Below are 15,065 nucleotides of genomic sequence, written 5' to 3' on the forward strand. Positions count from 1 at the left end.
AACTGAATATGGTCGTAGCTGCATCGTTTAGCTGCCTCTCTACTCTCTGGGCAGCCAGTGGCCCCATGGCTCCTTGGTGGCATGGTCATTCTCACCTGCTTTGGTTCTATTTTCATGGAAACTGGTTGCCAGTTAAAATAGATGCTTTCATCTGTTAATTAGAGATATGGTTTTGTCCTTGTATTTAGTCGACAAACATTTGAATGGCTATTGAATAGTGAATGAGCCTGTACTGGACATAGGTCATAAAAATATAAATATTTATAAAAATATTCTTTAGAATATAAATCAGGTATAGTCAAGGTGTTGAAGTTATAGCAGAGTTGAATTCTGTACAGAGTGCTCTGGGAGGATTATGGCCTCCCATGGAGTAAATAACTCAGGCTGAATAACCTCCCCACCCCCACCCTCACCCTGGAACCTGTGATATGTTACTTTAAATGGAAAAAGGGCATTTGCAAATATAATTAAGCAGAGGCTGTTGAGATGGGAGTCTATCCAGGATTATCGAGGAAGGTCCAGTGCAATTGTGAGCCAGATGAAAGCTCAAAGTGAGAGGTGAAGGAAGTGTGAAGGATCAGAGGTCAAAGAGGAGGAGAGACCATGCCAGCTGCCTTGCTGGCTCAGGAGAGGAGAGGAAAAGGGTCGCCAGCCAGCCACGTGGCAGCCTCCAGCAGCTGGGAAAGGTAAGGAGGTGGATTCTCTCCTTCAGTCTCTGGGAGGACCCCACCCCCGCTGATACTTAGATTTTCACTCACTGAGCCTGCATTTGGACTTCTGACCTAAGGTAATAAATGTATGCTGTTTAAGTCTCTAGCTTTGTGGTAGTTTGTGATAGTGGCAGTAAGAAAAGAATACAGGCAGGGGATAACTTTCTGGTGTTAAGAAGAAGACTGGGTGGATGAAGAAGGGGATGGTTAAACCAAGTCTTGAAAGATGAACAGGGATTCAATCAGTACATAAAGTGGCAGAAGGCCGCCCAGGCATAGGGAAGAGGATCTGTCCAAAGAGTGTAAAAAGAGGCGATATTTGGAGGCCAGCTGGTGGCCTATTGTGGTTAGAATATGAGGTGAATAATGGCTGAAAGAGGAGACCAGAGAAAATGTTCTGGAAGCTTGTTCAGAATTGGCTCCATGGAAAAATGGAAAGATTCACAGATTTAAACAGGAGGAAAGTCGTCAGATTGATGTCCGAGAAAGATGGTCCTGGGATCATGATGGGGGTGGTTGGAAGGGTCAGACCGGAGGCGAGGAGGCCACTGAGACTCTGCGTCACACAGAACCATGGCAGGGGCAGAGGGATGGGAGAAGGGGCAATGGCAGAAGACTTTCCTGACCTAGGATTGCAGGGCTCGGAGCCTAACTGCATGTGGAGGGTTAGAGAGGTGGAGGAGTGATGATGCCTTGGGATTTCTACTTGGATACCATCCACTGGGGCACCAGAAATGGACAGAGCAGGGGACAAAGTGATGGACTCTGTCTGAGATGGTGAGTGTGAGGGGCCCCTGGTACACTTTGAGGAGTATTCCAAAGGCTAGTGACAATCCCATCTCCATCACTACGTCATGACAGAGTGATAGTTAAGTCATTTACACACCCCTCTGCATCCTGGCAGAGGACCAGGGACTGGCCAGCCCTGCCATGTGCGAGTAAATGCTTAACAGCTAGCTGTCAAGGGCACTGAGGGGCCCTCTCATGTAGTATTTGCTCCTTTCTGTTGATAGATGTTCCCAGCAGGACCAGTCTCTAGCCACTAAGTGGGCCCAACTGACAGCAGTTTCAAGAAGCAGTGGGCAGTAGGGGGGTCATTAGAGTCTCCACGCTACACAAGTGTGTCATTCAGGGACGCAGACCATAGTAAAGTCTAGTAAAATAATTAGGAAGGGGTTATCTTGAATATTTACTTTATTTTTAATGTAGTTCATTTAATTGTAAATTTATGTGAGTTAATTTTGAATAATTTGGGGGTTGGGGATTTAGCTCAGTGGCACAAGTGCCTGCCTGGCAAGCCCAAGTCATGAGTTTAATCCCCAGTACCCCCCCCCCCAAAATTTGAATAATTTGGACAAAATCCTTGAAAACTTTACCTTGTATCTTCAAGTGTTGTCCAAGCAGGCTCACACACCCCACTGGAGTGACTTTCCCAAAGCACAAAGTAGAAGTCTATATCATGCTCAATGACCTGGGCAGCTCCTGACCCTATATCTCTTCCTGGTGACCCCTCACGGTCCGGCTCTTGAAAAGGTCTTCCAGACCCATGAATACCGTGTGGCCATTGACCCCAGAGATGATGACTCATGTCACCCTGCAGTGAGTGACTCAGGGAAGAGGCCACTGGCCAGCCTGGAACAAAGCAAACTGAGCAAGATTTATTTCTGCTTGGAGCTAAATGAGAGATTCGGATACTTTTCTGCTGTTCCCGGAGCCTTTGAACTGCCTCTGATTGAGCAATTGCACATATTTCTAAGAAAAAAAAAACCCTGTTTTTAAGTGGACTTATTTTTAAAAAGAATTGCTGAAGTGAACAAGCTGGAAAGGAAACCTTGGGAAGATGTTTTGGCTACTTCCTGTCATGGTCAGCAGGAGAGTGGAGAGTGGGGAGGTCTGGCCTTGGCTTGATCGTCTTTCAAGGAGTGAAGAATCTGGAGCTCACATATTTCAGGATTTTCTAACTCACCTCCTCTTCCTTTGGAATAGTTTTAAGTTCCAAGGGCTAGGATGACAGAGAAAAGACAGTGCCCTCTGCTCTATGTCTTGCATCCTGACTAGCATATGATGGCAGTCTGTCAAACTTCCCATAGAGCTTTGGTTCCTAAGTCATCATTGAATCCTCCTTCTCAAGGGACCTTTAGGACTAGCAATTCTGTGCTTCTAGAGTGCAGAAATCACTGTACTGTCCCCTGCTTCTGGGATGTGAGAGCTCCCACGCAGATGTCTAAAGGCCTGGCTGATCCAGACATACCAAATACCCACTTTCTCTCTTTGGGGACTTCTCAAGGTTCTTCATGGGGAATGAAGCCCAAGACTTCTATGCTCTCAGACTTGGGGGTTTCCCTTGCCACAGGGAACCCTCTAGTAGCTGTACTGTCATTGGTTCCCCACTCTGTCTCCTTCTCCCCATAACCCTGAATTAGGCTAGGGGAAGGAAGACTTTAGTCTTACGTGGGATGTTTCCTCCCCAATTTTGTTTTCTGCCTTGATCCGTTTCCATACCTCTTTGAGATTTCCAAGGCAGGGCTGCTTCTATCTCTCCCGGGGCAGGGAGAACAGTGCTGACCCCGGTGGCCTGAGGAAGAGCCACAGGGCAAAAGCAGGTGCAGGGCAGCGAGGGGCCTCAGTGGCAATGTCACCTATCTTAGTGCTCCCTCCCCACTCCCGGGGCACCCCAGCCCGCAAAGCCCACAGAGATCCGTGGGAGTGGACAGCGTGACCAGAGACCCTGGGCCTTGAGAAGGCATCGCAGACAGGGACAGGTCCTGGAGAGCTGGGGTGCTGAGCATGGCCTCCCCCAGTGCTCAGTTAGGCCACTTTTCTGTACTCCCAGCCAGGGGGCTGCAGGGGTGATGCTGAGGGCACAGGTTTTGGGCAAAGCGTCTTCCTCTCTCTGTTGCCCATGAGGCTTCCCCACTCATCTCCACTTCTCTAACTGTCCCTGTGACCCACTCTGCCCTGCAGTCCAATGCTGCATGCTTTGAGGAGGGACTCTAGGGCTCCCCTGAACAGCTAGGTATGGCTGTTTCTTGATGCTTTTCGGGTACTGTTCTATGCCACCATTCATCCATCCACTTGCTCAGAGCAGCCCAAGCATTGTGTGGATGGGCACTGTGCCTGACCTCTTCCAGGAGGGCCCATGTCTGTCGCTTGTGGGTGGACAGCTCTGTCCTTTGGGCTCACTTACCATAACCACAGGGGTGGCAGAGAGAACCTGGGGCTTAAAATTAGACAGACTTGGTGCTGAACATAGCCCTGATTTAGAGCCATGGCTGACCACAGCACAGGCACGGGACTACCAGACGATAGATCTGGGACTGACCACTAGCACAACATGGACTTGGGACTGACCAGAGGACTGGTCAAGGACTGACCACAGCATGGACCAGGGCTGACCACTGGATAGATCCAGGACTGTCATAATACAGACCTCCAGCTGACCACAGCGCTGTCCTGGGACACAGCTCAGAACGGCCCTGAGATGACTGCTGCCCTGACCTGGACAGCACTGCACCCCCTAGCTCAACCCAATAACATTTACAGAGTAACTTACAACCCACTTCCTATAGGCCCTGGCCGCCCACTAGAAGGATAAATGTCAGTGTCACCAGGGCTCAGTAATGTCTGATGATGTTTCATCTGCTTGCTGGAGAAGGCCTGTGTGGGGGATAAGGTGTCACTTTGTAGGCCCAACCCCCTCTAACCTGCAATTTACAATAGCCGCCCTGGTATGCGAGAAGGAGGTAGAACGGGAATGCCCGTTCTCAGTGAGCCCTCACCCTCTGGAATCCATACTGTGAGCTGGCTTTGTTTTGCAGAAGTCTTGAGGAAGTGGCTGGCCACCCTTTGTGACACTAACAGCAGACAAATTAACAACATTCTTGAGCTAATGAATTTCTTCCTGGGCTAGAGAAGTTGTGAGAACTGGTTGTGATTATTTACTTCACTTAGATAGTTTTAGAATAAACATTGTAGTCTGTCACGTTGTAGCTTGCCACAAAGAATGCCTTTTCACTACTTAATTATCTGGGCTCTGTGAATTGATCGGGTTTACTATATATGAATCCTAAAATAAAGATTGTGCGTACAGTGCAGTGCAGTGCAGTGTAACGCGGTGCAGACAACAAAGGTGTCTCTCCTGTCTTTCTTTTCCAAGCGCTGTACCCCCCGTGTCCCGACAAGGCGTGCGTGTTTACCTTGCCCGGAGTTCAGAGTGCTCTAGACACTCACGACAGGCCTGGCCAGGGCAGGACTGTATCTCCTTGACCAGGCTGGGTTTCTGAGCCCCAAGGATGTATAACAAAATACCTGGGTCATGGCTGGGTTTTGATGCTAAAGCTAAGTCAGCTGCCTATTGCAACCATAAAGAGGACTTAAGGAGTTCCCTCTGCATGCCAGAACTTTTCAGGTACTTCCTAATTTAATCCTTATAACAACTTGAAAATGTAGGTGCTATTACTTCCATTTTACACATGAGGAAGCCGAGGCCAGAGGAGACCAATCCATCAAGGACGAGGGAGAGGAAGTTTTGCAATTGCACCTGCTGAGCTCTCAGCCTGCCTGCAGCATTCCAAGGGGGTACTCCCACAGTAATCGCCCTTAGGGCTACTTGTGGGGTGCAGCACCCCCTTCTGCAGTTGGCCAGGCCCAGGGATCCATAGACACTTCTTGCAACATCTTGAGCTCATCTCCGATTCCCAGAGAGCTCCCCCAAGGTGGCCATGGGTGAGTTTGAGAAGCCTCGCTCTCGGGGCACTGACACATTTACTTATTCTGTGCTGTGGGCAGGATCTCCAAAATAGGACACCGGAAGCTGCTAGGTGCCATGGGGCCTGGGGCCCAGGCATCAAGGGCTTTCTCTGTGGCAGCCTCCTCCCAGTGTGGTCTTGATTGGGTCCCTGGCCTTATCTGGGCCTTAGCTCTGGTCCAAAAAGTGGGGTGGCAGTGGCTCTCCCTGGGCTCTGCAGATTTGCAGAGCAGCTGAGAGCGATGTGTGTGCAGTCACCCCGAGCAATTCCTGTCTTCATCCTTCATCCAGAGAGAGGCTGGGCCAGGTATTAATAGCAGCCTAATCACTCTCACATTTTTTTGGTGGCTAAATGAAAGCAAAAATCCCAAGCTGGAAGAACAAAGCCTCCTTTCTGAGAAGACTGAGTCACTCCACAAAGGTCAGTGGGGCAGGCTTAACCCCTTGTTTCCCAGAAGGGCCTCTTGGCCCTCTTGGTTTACCAGAGCCTCACAGCACGCAGGCTGTGCTCCTGGGACCCTGTGGTTTCGGAGAGGGATTTGATCTCCACTGGGCAGGTCGCAGGGCTCTGGGAGAGGCCACTGCCTGCCAAGAACACCACCCACAGCCAGCGGGCTCAGCCTGGCTAGGAGCCTGAGAGTCACACAGATATGGGTAGACCCCAGGCACCACCATTCACAGGTAGTAATCTCAGGCAGTCTTCATGCTTCTGTTTCCTCATCCCTACAATGGCCTACTCCAAATGGTACTAAAGGGCAATGGTACTTGCCCACCACCTCCAGCAGCAGACAGCACTGGGGGTGCCGTTATAAACACCGTTTCCTCGGCCCGATGATAGTCACGGGTTTGCTGGGCAGGGCGAGGCCTTGGAACTTGCAAAGCAGCCTGGGCTCTCTAGTGCCACTGTGGCGGGCGGCATGAAGGTGTGTGCTTGTTGTGGCTGGGCTGTGTGACCACTCTCAGCCCCCAGGACATGGCCTGTGCTTCCAGCCCAAGCACAGACTTGCCAAGATGAATCCTGAATGAGTAAATCCATGACAGGGGTATGAAAAGAAGAATGAGGTGAGGGGCGAGGGCATGGGCTGGCACTCCAGGAGCAGGTGGTGGATGGAGGCATCTGCCTCTGCACAGTGAGAGTGACGCAACTTCTAACTGCAGTCCCACCCTTTGCCTTCAGAAGACCTGGCCTGACAACCGAAGAGACAGTGTTTCTTCCTCTGCCCTGCGCCGCCTCACCCTTAGCCTTGCTGGGAGATCACAGTCCAGTGCTCCCCGGGGGACAAATGTCCCACCCCGGGTTCATCAGCAACATCCTAGCAGAAGAAAGAGGGGAAAGATGACGGACTTGGGGCCCCAACTAGCCTGAATTATGACTCAGACCTGTTTATTACTAGCCGTGTGATTTTGAGCAAGTTACTGAGACAGACGCTCTCCCACATCCGGTAGAAACCTAGAGGTATCTGATGTAGAAAACATGAACACAAATATATTTGTTTATGTATATTTCATGAGCAGGGAAAAGATAAAACGAGTAGTTTAGATTTGGGTTCTAGCTTCTCCAGTGAAACAAATGATTGGACAGTTACTACAGGAGAGGCACTCGGGTACTTTGTACCAGGTACAAAGGTAACTGGACCCAATCAAGTTGTTTCACTTTTCTGTGCCTCGGTTTCTCTTTCTATAAAATGTGCGAGTTCCTACTTTAGTACTGGCTGGTGGCAGAGTGGGCGGAGCCAAAGACATGATGGGCTTCTGGTGTCTTCCCACTGACTGCTTTCCTGATCAGGCTGGCGAGGCAGCCTGGAGGACTGGGGAGTGGGGAAAAGAAGGACCAACCAGGAGACCAAGCATTACTGTTTTCTCCTTTTACGGGATGTGAGCTCCACTTCCTGGAGGTTGTATTCCAAACTTTGCTGTGATAGATGTGAAGACTGCGTGCCCACGAGCTCCTGCGGAACCCAGACGTCACCCCTGGGGGAGGAACTCGCTTCTACCTTGCTATTTTAAGCAGCGAGTTTATAATAATGGATGGGAGGGAGAGCAAACAAGGCAGGAGCAGCGTGGGAATGGCCCGGCAGGGCTGATCTCCCCTCCCGGAAGAGCTGAGGGCTCCATGTTGGCACTGGTGGCACCTCAGCCAGCATCCACTCTGCTCTGATCCTGAAGCAGCTGACACCTTGGTGTTTGTCTGGCTTCATTCATTACTGTTTTATTTTCTCCCTCAGGACTAGCTAAAGGTCTTTCTTGAAGAGAAGGTGGTGGAGTAAAGGAAGCCAAGGTTTGGGAAATGGGATATTTCTGCTGTAACTTGGGAACATCGAGATGCCAGAGTTCTGGGAAGGGAGTGTAGGGTCCTTGTGGTTTGTTGTGAGTAGGAAGAGCTGAGGATTGGGAAGGATCCCTACTGCGGTTAGGAACTCTGTGACCCTTATCCTAGCCTTTGCTGAACCTCTCTCAGGAACAGGGAGCTCACTACCTAAAGAATGTCCCGTTTCATCTCCGGGTGAGCCAGCCACTAGGTTTCTTTTGCCTCTCTTCATCTGACCTTTCAGTCATCGATTACAAACCTGTCCTTCAGGGATGGCAGGACCGTGTGATACCTTTCAAATACCTAGGAAAACACTGTATTTCCTTTCTATACCTTCTCTTGTCCAGACAAGGTCTCTAGTTATTTAAGCACAACTTCTTGGCCTCCAGGTGTCCTCCTTCCCTTTTCTAAACAGCCCTCAAGTCATCCAAATCCTTCTTAACCTGCAGAGCACAGTATGCACTGTGCAGTAAGGCAGAAAGCCAGAGTGGAATGGTTGTCTCCTGTGTTTTGGAAACCATATTCCTTTTAAGACATCCTGGACTCCCACACATCACACTTGTTAAGAGGGCTCCTGATAGGTCTGGCAAAATTACGGTTCATAGGTAGTCTTGCTACCTTCAACCCCCGTTACTACTGTACCCAGCACCATTGACATTATCATCGCCAAAGTCTAACTAAAGGTGATAGAAGTTAATCATGGAGCTCACCCTTGGGTGTTCAGTTTATTAATACCATACTCACTTAGCATGGGCGACACGACACTGCAACTCTCATTCCCAAGAGCCAGATTGTGAAAGTGTGTGCATTGGCTTTGTGGCCTCTGTCTCAGCCATGCCAGGTGCCAGGTGCCAGCCTGCCTTGTAGCACTCTGGCTCTCAGGCCCTTCCTATGCCTTTCTGTTGAACAAGAAGGCACCTAATGTCATGGGAGACGGTAGTGGTTTCTGGCTCTTCCACCTGTGGCCTCCACCAGTCACTCACCTTGGACCTGGGACACAGTAGGTACTCAGTAAAAGCTGTTTCCTTCTTATTCCCTAAGATTCCCCTTGGGAAAGTCAGGAAATACAGTAGAGAAAGGCTGTATGAAGTTGTGAAAAAGAGCCCTGGTCTGAGGTCAGGAAGCCCTGGTGCAAAATCTTGGTTCTTTGTGTAATTTGGGGCAATTGGCTTCCTCTCTGATCCCTGGCCTACAGAATGGGACTATTAATGCTTACATCAGAGGTCATCATAAGAAGTCAATTAGACGATGGTAGTCATGCTTTTAGGATAGCAGCTGCCACCCAGAGGTGCCCAGTGAATGATGCACAAATGCCAACCTAATCCCAACTGAGTATCCCCCATTAGCTATGGCTCTGAGAAGTTTGAAGCACTCCTCTCCCTTCTGAGATAGCTGTGTTTACAGTAAGGACCAAATTAGACGTAAAAGGTCACCTCTGACTTTGTAAACAAGCCAGAGAGCAGAAGGAAATGCAATTCTGAATGCCCGCTCCTAGCCTAGTTTGACCTCCAGTGTTGATGTAAACTCAAGCAGGCTCTCTCCGAACCCAGCTTGGGACAGGGATGGGAAGCGATTTGACTTGTCCTTTTGGCGTCTCCCCAGCCTGTGGAGCCCAGGCCTCTTGGAGCATCTTGGGGGCTGACGCAGCGGAGGTTCCGGGCACTCGCAGCCACTCGGCCAGGAGGTTGCCATGCCCCACATTCCCGAGGACGAGGAGCCTCCCGGAGAGCCACAGGCAGCCCAGAGCCCCGCCAGCCAAGTAAGTGCCGCCTCCCTGCCCATGGCTAGCCTGGCTGGGGGCCAAGCCAAGTGTCCTGGGCTGAGGCCACAGCTCTCCAGCTGGCCAGAGGGTTTGCAGACGGCTTGTGAAGGCTGTAGCGGGCCCCCGGGGAAGGTGTGTGGCTTTCACACACAGCAATACCTGGAGTGTGGATCCATCTAGGCTGTCTCTGACAGAGGCCTCCTGGTATCAAACCATCCTAATCCCACTGATTTCCTCCTGAACTGGGGAAAAATTCAGAAAAGAATTGCCCCTCTCAGAAAGCCCAGTCATGTCAGGGTAGCTGGGCACCAGCTAAAAACCACTAGAATGCAGATCAAAAACTTCATAGTAAAAAGTGAACGAAGCTTTCACTGCAATTTTATCGAAAAAGAGAAAATGATGAAAATATCATTGAGATTTAATTGTGCAAATGAAATTATGAGAGCAAGTTATTTTTTAGCTATACACAGTATAGGTTAATATGCTACTTTTTTATTGAATGAAGAATGAGTCAAGGATTGGTGCTGATATACTTACTGTTTTATACCAATTAACTGTGTTCACATAACACCGCATTCCTCAGATTTTCCTTTACAGCACGATCATTATTCCAAGGATCTCTTTAAAGCTGTTAATCATTCCCCTTTGAAGGATTTATTTTTCTAGCATCCTCATGTTTTTCATTTGCTAGCAGATGCTGTTCTATCTGATCCTACTGGTTGAAGACTTTGTATATGAAGTTCTCTGGCGTGGTTTTCTTTGCCTCCATGGACTGTACAGTCGGTTTGCAGTGAGCTTGTTATCTAACTGCCATCCAAACTGACCCAAGCCAGATGGGAGACACTTGCTAAGTGAGGGGAGAATGAGTGAGCATTATTTTTCCAAATGGGCAGATTCCTGCTGAATATTTTCATGTTATGATGATGTTTGTTTTCTTACACATCGTGACTGTGGGAACTTAGACAGCAAATACTTAGAAAAGAATGGCCCTTCTTGTCCCAATCTCACGGGACTGAAATTATGCAAAATTATGCAAGGCTGAATTATGCAGCCTTGAGGGGATTGCCCTTTTCATGAATGCATAAATGACAGTAGGTCGAACCACCATCTCTGCCCACAGACTGAAGTTTAAGGTTTTACTGAGCACCCCATACTCACTCTGGACATGTTGGGACACTGTGGGTGCTGGTTATCAGTAATCCTCAAAGCCGTCAAGTTCTAGGAGTTCACTGGCTGAAGCAGGAAAAGGCAACACCAAGCAGAACACTCATACTAGACTCAAATGTGCCTGCTTCCAACTCCTCAGGTCATGACTTTCCTGATCCCCATCTCACTCGCTAGGCTGGACTTCTCTTGCAGTGGCCACCACTGACCCTTCCCACTTAACCAACAATGACAGTGCCCTACAGCCAGATTCTCATGCAAACTCTAGCTGCCCAATCCTGGGCAGCTTCCTCAACTGCTTCAAGAAGATAAGCATCCATAAATAACAGTAATAATTAATAATAATAATAATCAGGTCAGGCAAGATGCAACTCCATCATCAGTGAAGACTAGCTTCTATATTGAGTTCTTTCTGATTCCACACTTCTTTAACTAAAAAGCCTTTTAACCTCGGTTCTCAAGAGATACAAAACTAGACCCCAGAAAGACCTGCTGGTCCTTCCTATCCACGTGGCTTCAAGCCACACGTAGGTGCAGATCCATCAGGATACAGTGAAGATGAGTTTCTAGAGGTGGCCCAGCAGGGGGAGGAACTCACTAGCTGACGACACATTGAGGGTCACAGACCCTTATTTGGCTGGTCAGGGCTCCAGATTTTAGTTTCCCACAAGCTCAGTGGCCTGTAAGCTTAAGCTAGAACCAGATTTTTACAAAATGATGATGTCTGAAGGCACTTCTATCTCTGTGCTTGTGGGAAATCAAGACACATATTAAGTTTGTAGGTACTGATGGCTTTTACATTGCTGGACCCCAGCAGAAGGACCTGTGAGATATTCAAGTGGGTTAGGGGCCAGGTAGCCCAGGTCCTATCAGGGAAGACATAGCACAGGATTTAAGGGTATGGGCTTTGCAGTGAGACCCAACAGGCCTGAATCCCAGCTCCTCACATGCTGGTCCAGAGACCATAAAACAGAGTCTGTTAATTTAGTCATCCCTGTGCCTCCTCCTGTGTTACCCAAACCACTGTTAGCTGTTGTCTCCTAGAGTCTGCCTGTTCATCTCGGCCCTAAGGCACACACAGAGCAGGGGCAGCTGGACCCTCGGAGTAAAGGCCCACATGAGATGAAACTATCTGCCAGGCTCTGGGCCTCCTTGAGTTCTCCAAAAGCCAGCAGGGCATGATCACTTAAGAGCTTCTCCCCCTCTTACATCCATGAACAACCCACATTGGGCTTCATAGGCATTCGTGGCCTCAGGGGAAGGTCATGCCTCCTAAGCCCAGCAGGAGCCTCCAGGAGCTGAAGTCTATATCCTTGGGAGTGGTGGAAGCCAGACAGCCAAAGAAGCAGGCTGGCCAGGAAGGCTCATCCGGAAGTCCCAGCACTGTGTGAATTCCCACTTCATGAAGCAGGCAAAGAACAGAGAGCATCCTTCTGAGTTTACAGTTCCCTGGGGTCCAGTCCTAGTTATTGCTCCGGTCACGGTTCCTATTTCCCATCCCTCTCCTGAGTGCTAGCTGAGGCCTTTTCACATGAAAACACAGAAGCTGTAGGACTAGGTTCTGTTTGTGCTCCTGCATGTTCTCTCTCTCTCTCCCTAATCTGAAGCTGTAATCAAATTCCACAGGAAAACAGAGCCTCTCACAGTGCGCTAGCCAAGGCTGTGTTCTAAGCAGTGTGTGCTGCAGGGTTGGCTGTGAGCAGGATGGGACTTAAAGGGGCTCTGCAGTTCAGGGGCTCTGGCAGGAACAGAAGCTGTCAGCCTGGAACCTTGAGGGTCTACAAGATGTCAAACAATTAGAGCTAGAGGGATTCCAGACTGTGTCCAAGTTTCTCCTAGAAACACAATGCTCTCAATAAATTGAGCTCCAAACCAGTCACCTAAGAAACTTGTCAAACCCCAGATATCTGAGCTAAGCTGGACCTACTGAACTGGAGTTCTGGAATATTTCCATGCTCAGGAGCTCACCATCTCACCAGAAAGCTGGGCTGTGCCTGGCCACCTCTGTCCTGGGCAAGCCGGGATCCTCCTCCCCAACATGCTCCCTTGGTTCTGCCTCTACACGGCCTGCAGTGGGCGCCCTGAAGGGAGGGTGCCTGGATCTCCTCTGGTTCTTCAGTCTTTGGTCCCATGACAGTTTCCAGAGCTCCCCTACTCACCCACCTCAAGACACACGGCAGCTGTGCCCCTTCACTATCCAGGCCCAGGTCCCAAAGGCACTTTGAACAAGACATCAGAGGTTTCCTGGCCTTTGACTAGCAGCTTCATTATGAATCAAATTCATTGAGACAGCGCAATATCCTCAGAGGTGCCTTGCAAGCCTGGAGTACCCGGATGTTCATGTTAGTTGTGACAGCCCAGTTTGCACCAGCTCCGGCTTCCATCTGAACAAACTTGGTTCTTCTCCAAGTGTTTCTGGCAGCCCCAAGGGAGGTCCTTGTGAGCTCACAGGCCATCATTACCTCCGTATCATCCGCTCCAGTGTTCCTCACCTTCCCCGTCCTCCCAATGCCACAGAGACACTTAACAATGACAGCTGATCAGGTGCCAGGTAGTATTCTACTGTACTAACCAACTTAACTTCCAATCAGCCTTATAAGGTAGGTGTCATAATCCCCATTTCCAAGCTGAAAAGTGAGGCACAGAGAAATAATTAACTATCTTCCTCCAACGTTACAGAACTCACAGGTGGCAGGGCCAGCCTGGCCCCAAATTCATGTTCTTGCTCTGTGCTCCACATTGAGCACTGGTGCCTTTGTGGCTGGATCATCTCTGAGAACACTGGGAACACAAGCCATGGGGCCCAGGAACAAGCGCCAGGTCACACAGTGTATGGAGACACAGTGCTGTCCTTGTGACTGGCTCACTCCCTTTGGCCAGATGATGTGGGGCACAGTGAGCCCTGGAACACAGATCCTCAGCTATTGCCTGGCTTACGGGTCTCCCCAAGCAAATACTCTTCCGATGCCCTAGGCACACACTGATGCCTGTCTATGATGGTGTCTGGTGGTTTAAATCTGTGCACCACTCAGCTGACCAGTAGCATCCACTCTCTCCCCTCCCCTCCCATTTTAAGAACTGAGAAGACGTTGCAGAGTGCTCTCGAGAAGCTGCCCTCTTTGTGTGGCCCTAGGACCTCCAGCCACAGCAACTCCTCCTCTTTGAGCTCAGAACTGGAGAAGAGCCGCCAGAGCAGTCAGCTCCATGTGCCTGGCGCTCGGCTATCCTCGTTGTGTACATTATCTCACTTAATCCTCACAACGCGCTTGTGAGGAAGATACTGCTATTATTTCCATTTATAGATGAAGAATCTAAGAACAGAAAAAAGAAAAGTAATGACTGCTAGATAACTCAGCTAAGTAAGTGGTTGAAGCTAAATTCAAATCCAGGCATCTTGACCTCCATTACCAGAGTTTTATGTAACCGCACCAGTAAAATACTAAACAAGGCACTCAGTTTATAGGAGGTGCTTCAGCCCTAATGCAACACAAGTTTTGCAGTAAGTTGCACATGTGTCAGTGCAATTGATCCTCCAATACAGTGAAGCAGCGTGGGTGAAGATCATCTCCCCAGGAGAACGGGAGCTCAGAGCAGGGGCATCTTATCGAGTAAGAGGGAAGAAACTAACATGTCACCTCTTTACACTCATGATCTCGGTTAACTTAGATCTATGACCATGCTCATTTACAGGACAGGAAGCTAAGGCTTGGAAAGGTTAAGCTAGTTTTCTAAAGGCACGTCAAAAGGAAGTTGCAAACCTTGTGTTCCAGAATCTCAGCTGTAAGCCACAGAAAAGGGGCTATGGTTTTTTGTTTTCCTTCTTTCTAGTCCAAAATATACCCCATTATCCTGCAGTAGGGTTTGAGCACACAGGAAGTGGGTGACTTCTCACTCCTGCATGATAGGCGCCCCACAAATAGAGAAATAAGGCACATGTACTCAATAAATGTCTGTTGGATTTGTTCAGTAAATGTTTGCTGAGCATTAACCAAGCCCTGTTCTTGGGGAGCTCATACCCTGATGGATTTACAACCAAACGTCCAGTCTGTTCAGATTTGCTCTGTGACCCTCGTAACCTTCTCTAATCAGGAAACAGAAGATTCTTGCTCTCTGCTCCCCTGAGATGCCTAGAGCTCAACAACAGACTTCACTGCTTAAGCAGAAGCCCAGCTTCACTTTCCACCTCATGCACCCTGGCTGCTCAGTCAGTGTCTTCCCTAGTACCTATCTAGGTGCTGTCTAGATTTTTTGCAGAGACTTCTTATGAAGCACACACTCTGCACTGAAAGAAAAAAGGCTTATGACCCAAAGAACCAGTCCTCTGTTAGAAATAAGATGATGAAATCCATACTGCATGTAAAACACTGAGAACCC

General features: G+C 49.2%; 1 protein-coding gene across 1 annotated transcript in view; it reads left to right on the top strand.

Moving 5' to 3' along the window:
* Irag1 (inositol 1,4,5-triphosphate receptor associated 1) overlaps positions 1 to 15,065 on the top strand; it is a 112,559-nt gene that overhangs the window by 30,802 nt on the left and 66,692 nt on the right. The window contains 2 exon segments of the mRNA XM_063251918.1: positions 9,368 to 9,439; positions 9,442 to 9,524. Coding sequence (XP_063107988.1) covers positions 9,368 to 9,439; positions 9,442 to 9,524 — 155 coding nt within the window.

This window comes from Cavia porcellus, unplaced genomic scaffold, assembly GCF_034190915.1.
Source record: "Cavia porcellus strain 051 isolate PalLab524CR breed Dunkin Hartley unplaced genomic scaffold, mCavPor4.1 scaffold_6, whole genome shotgun sequence".
Lineage (NCBI taxonomy): Eukaryota > Metazoa > Chordata > Mammalia > Rodentia > Caviidae > Cavia > Cavia porcellus.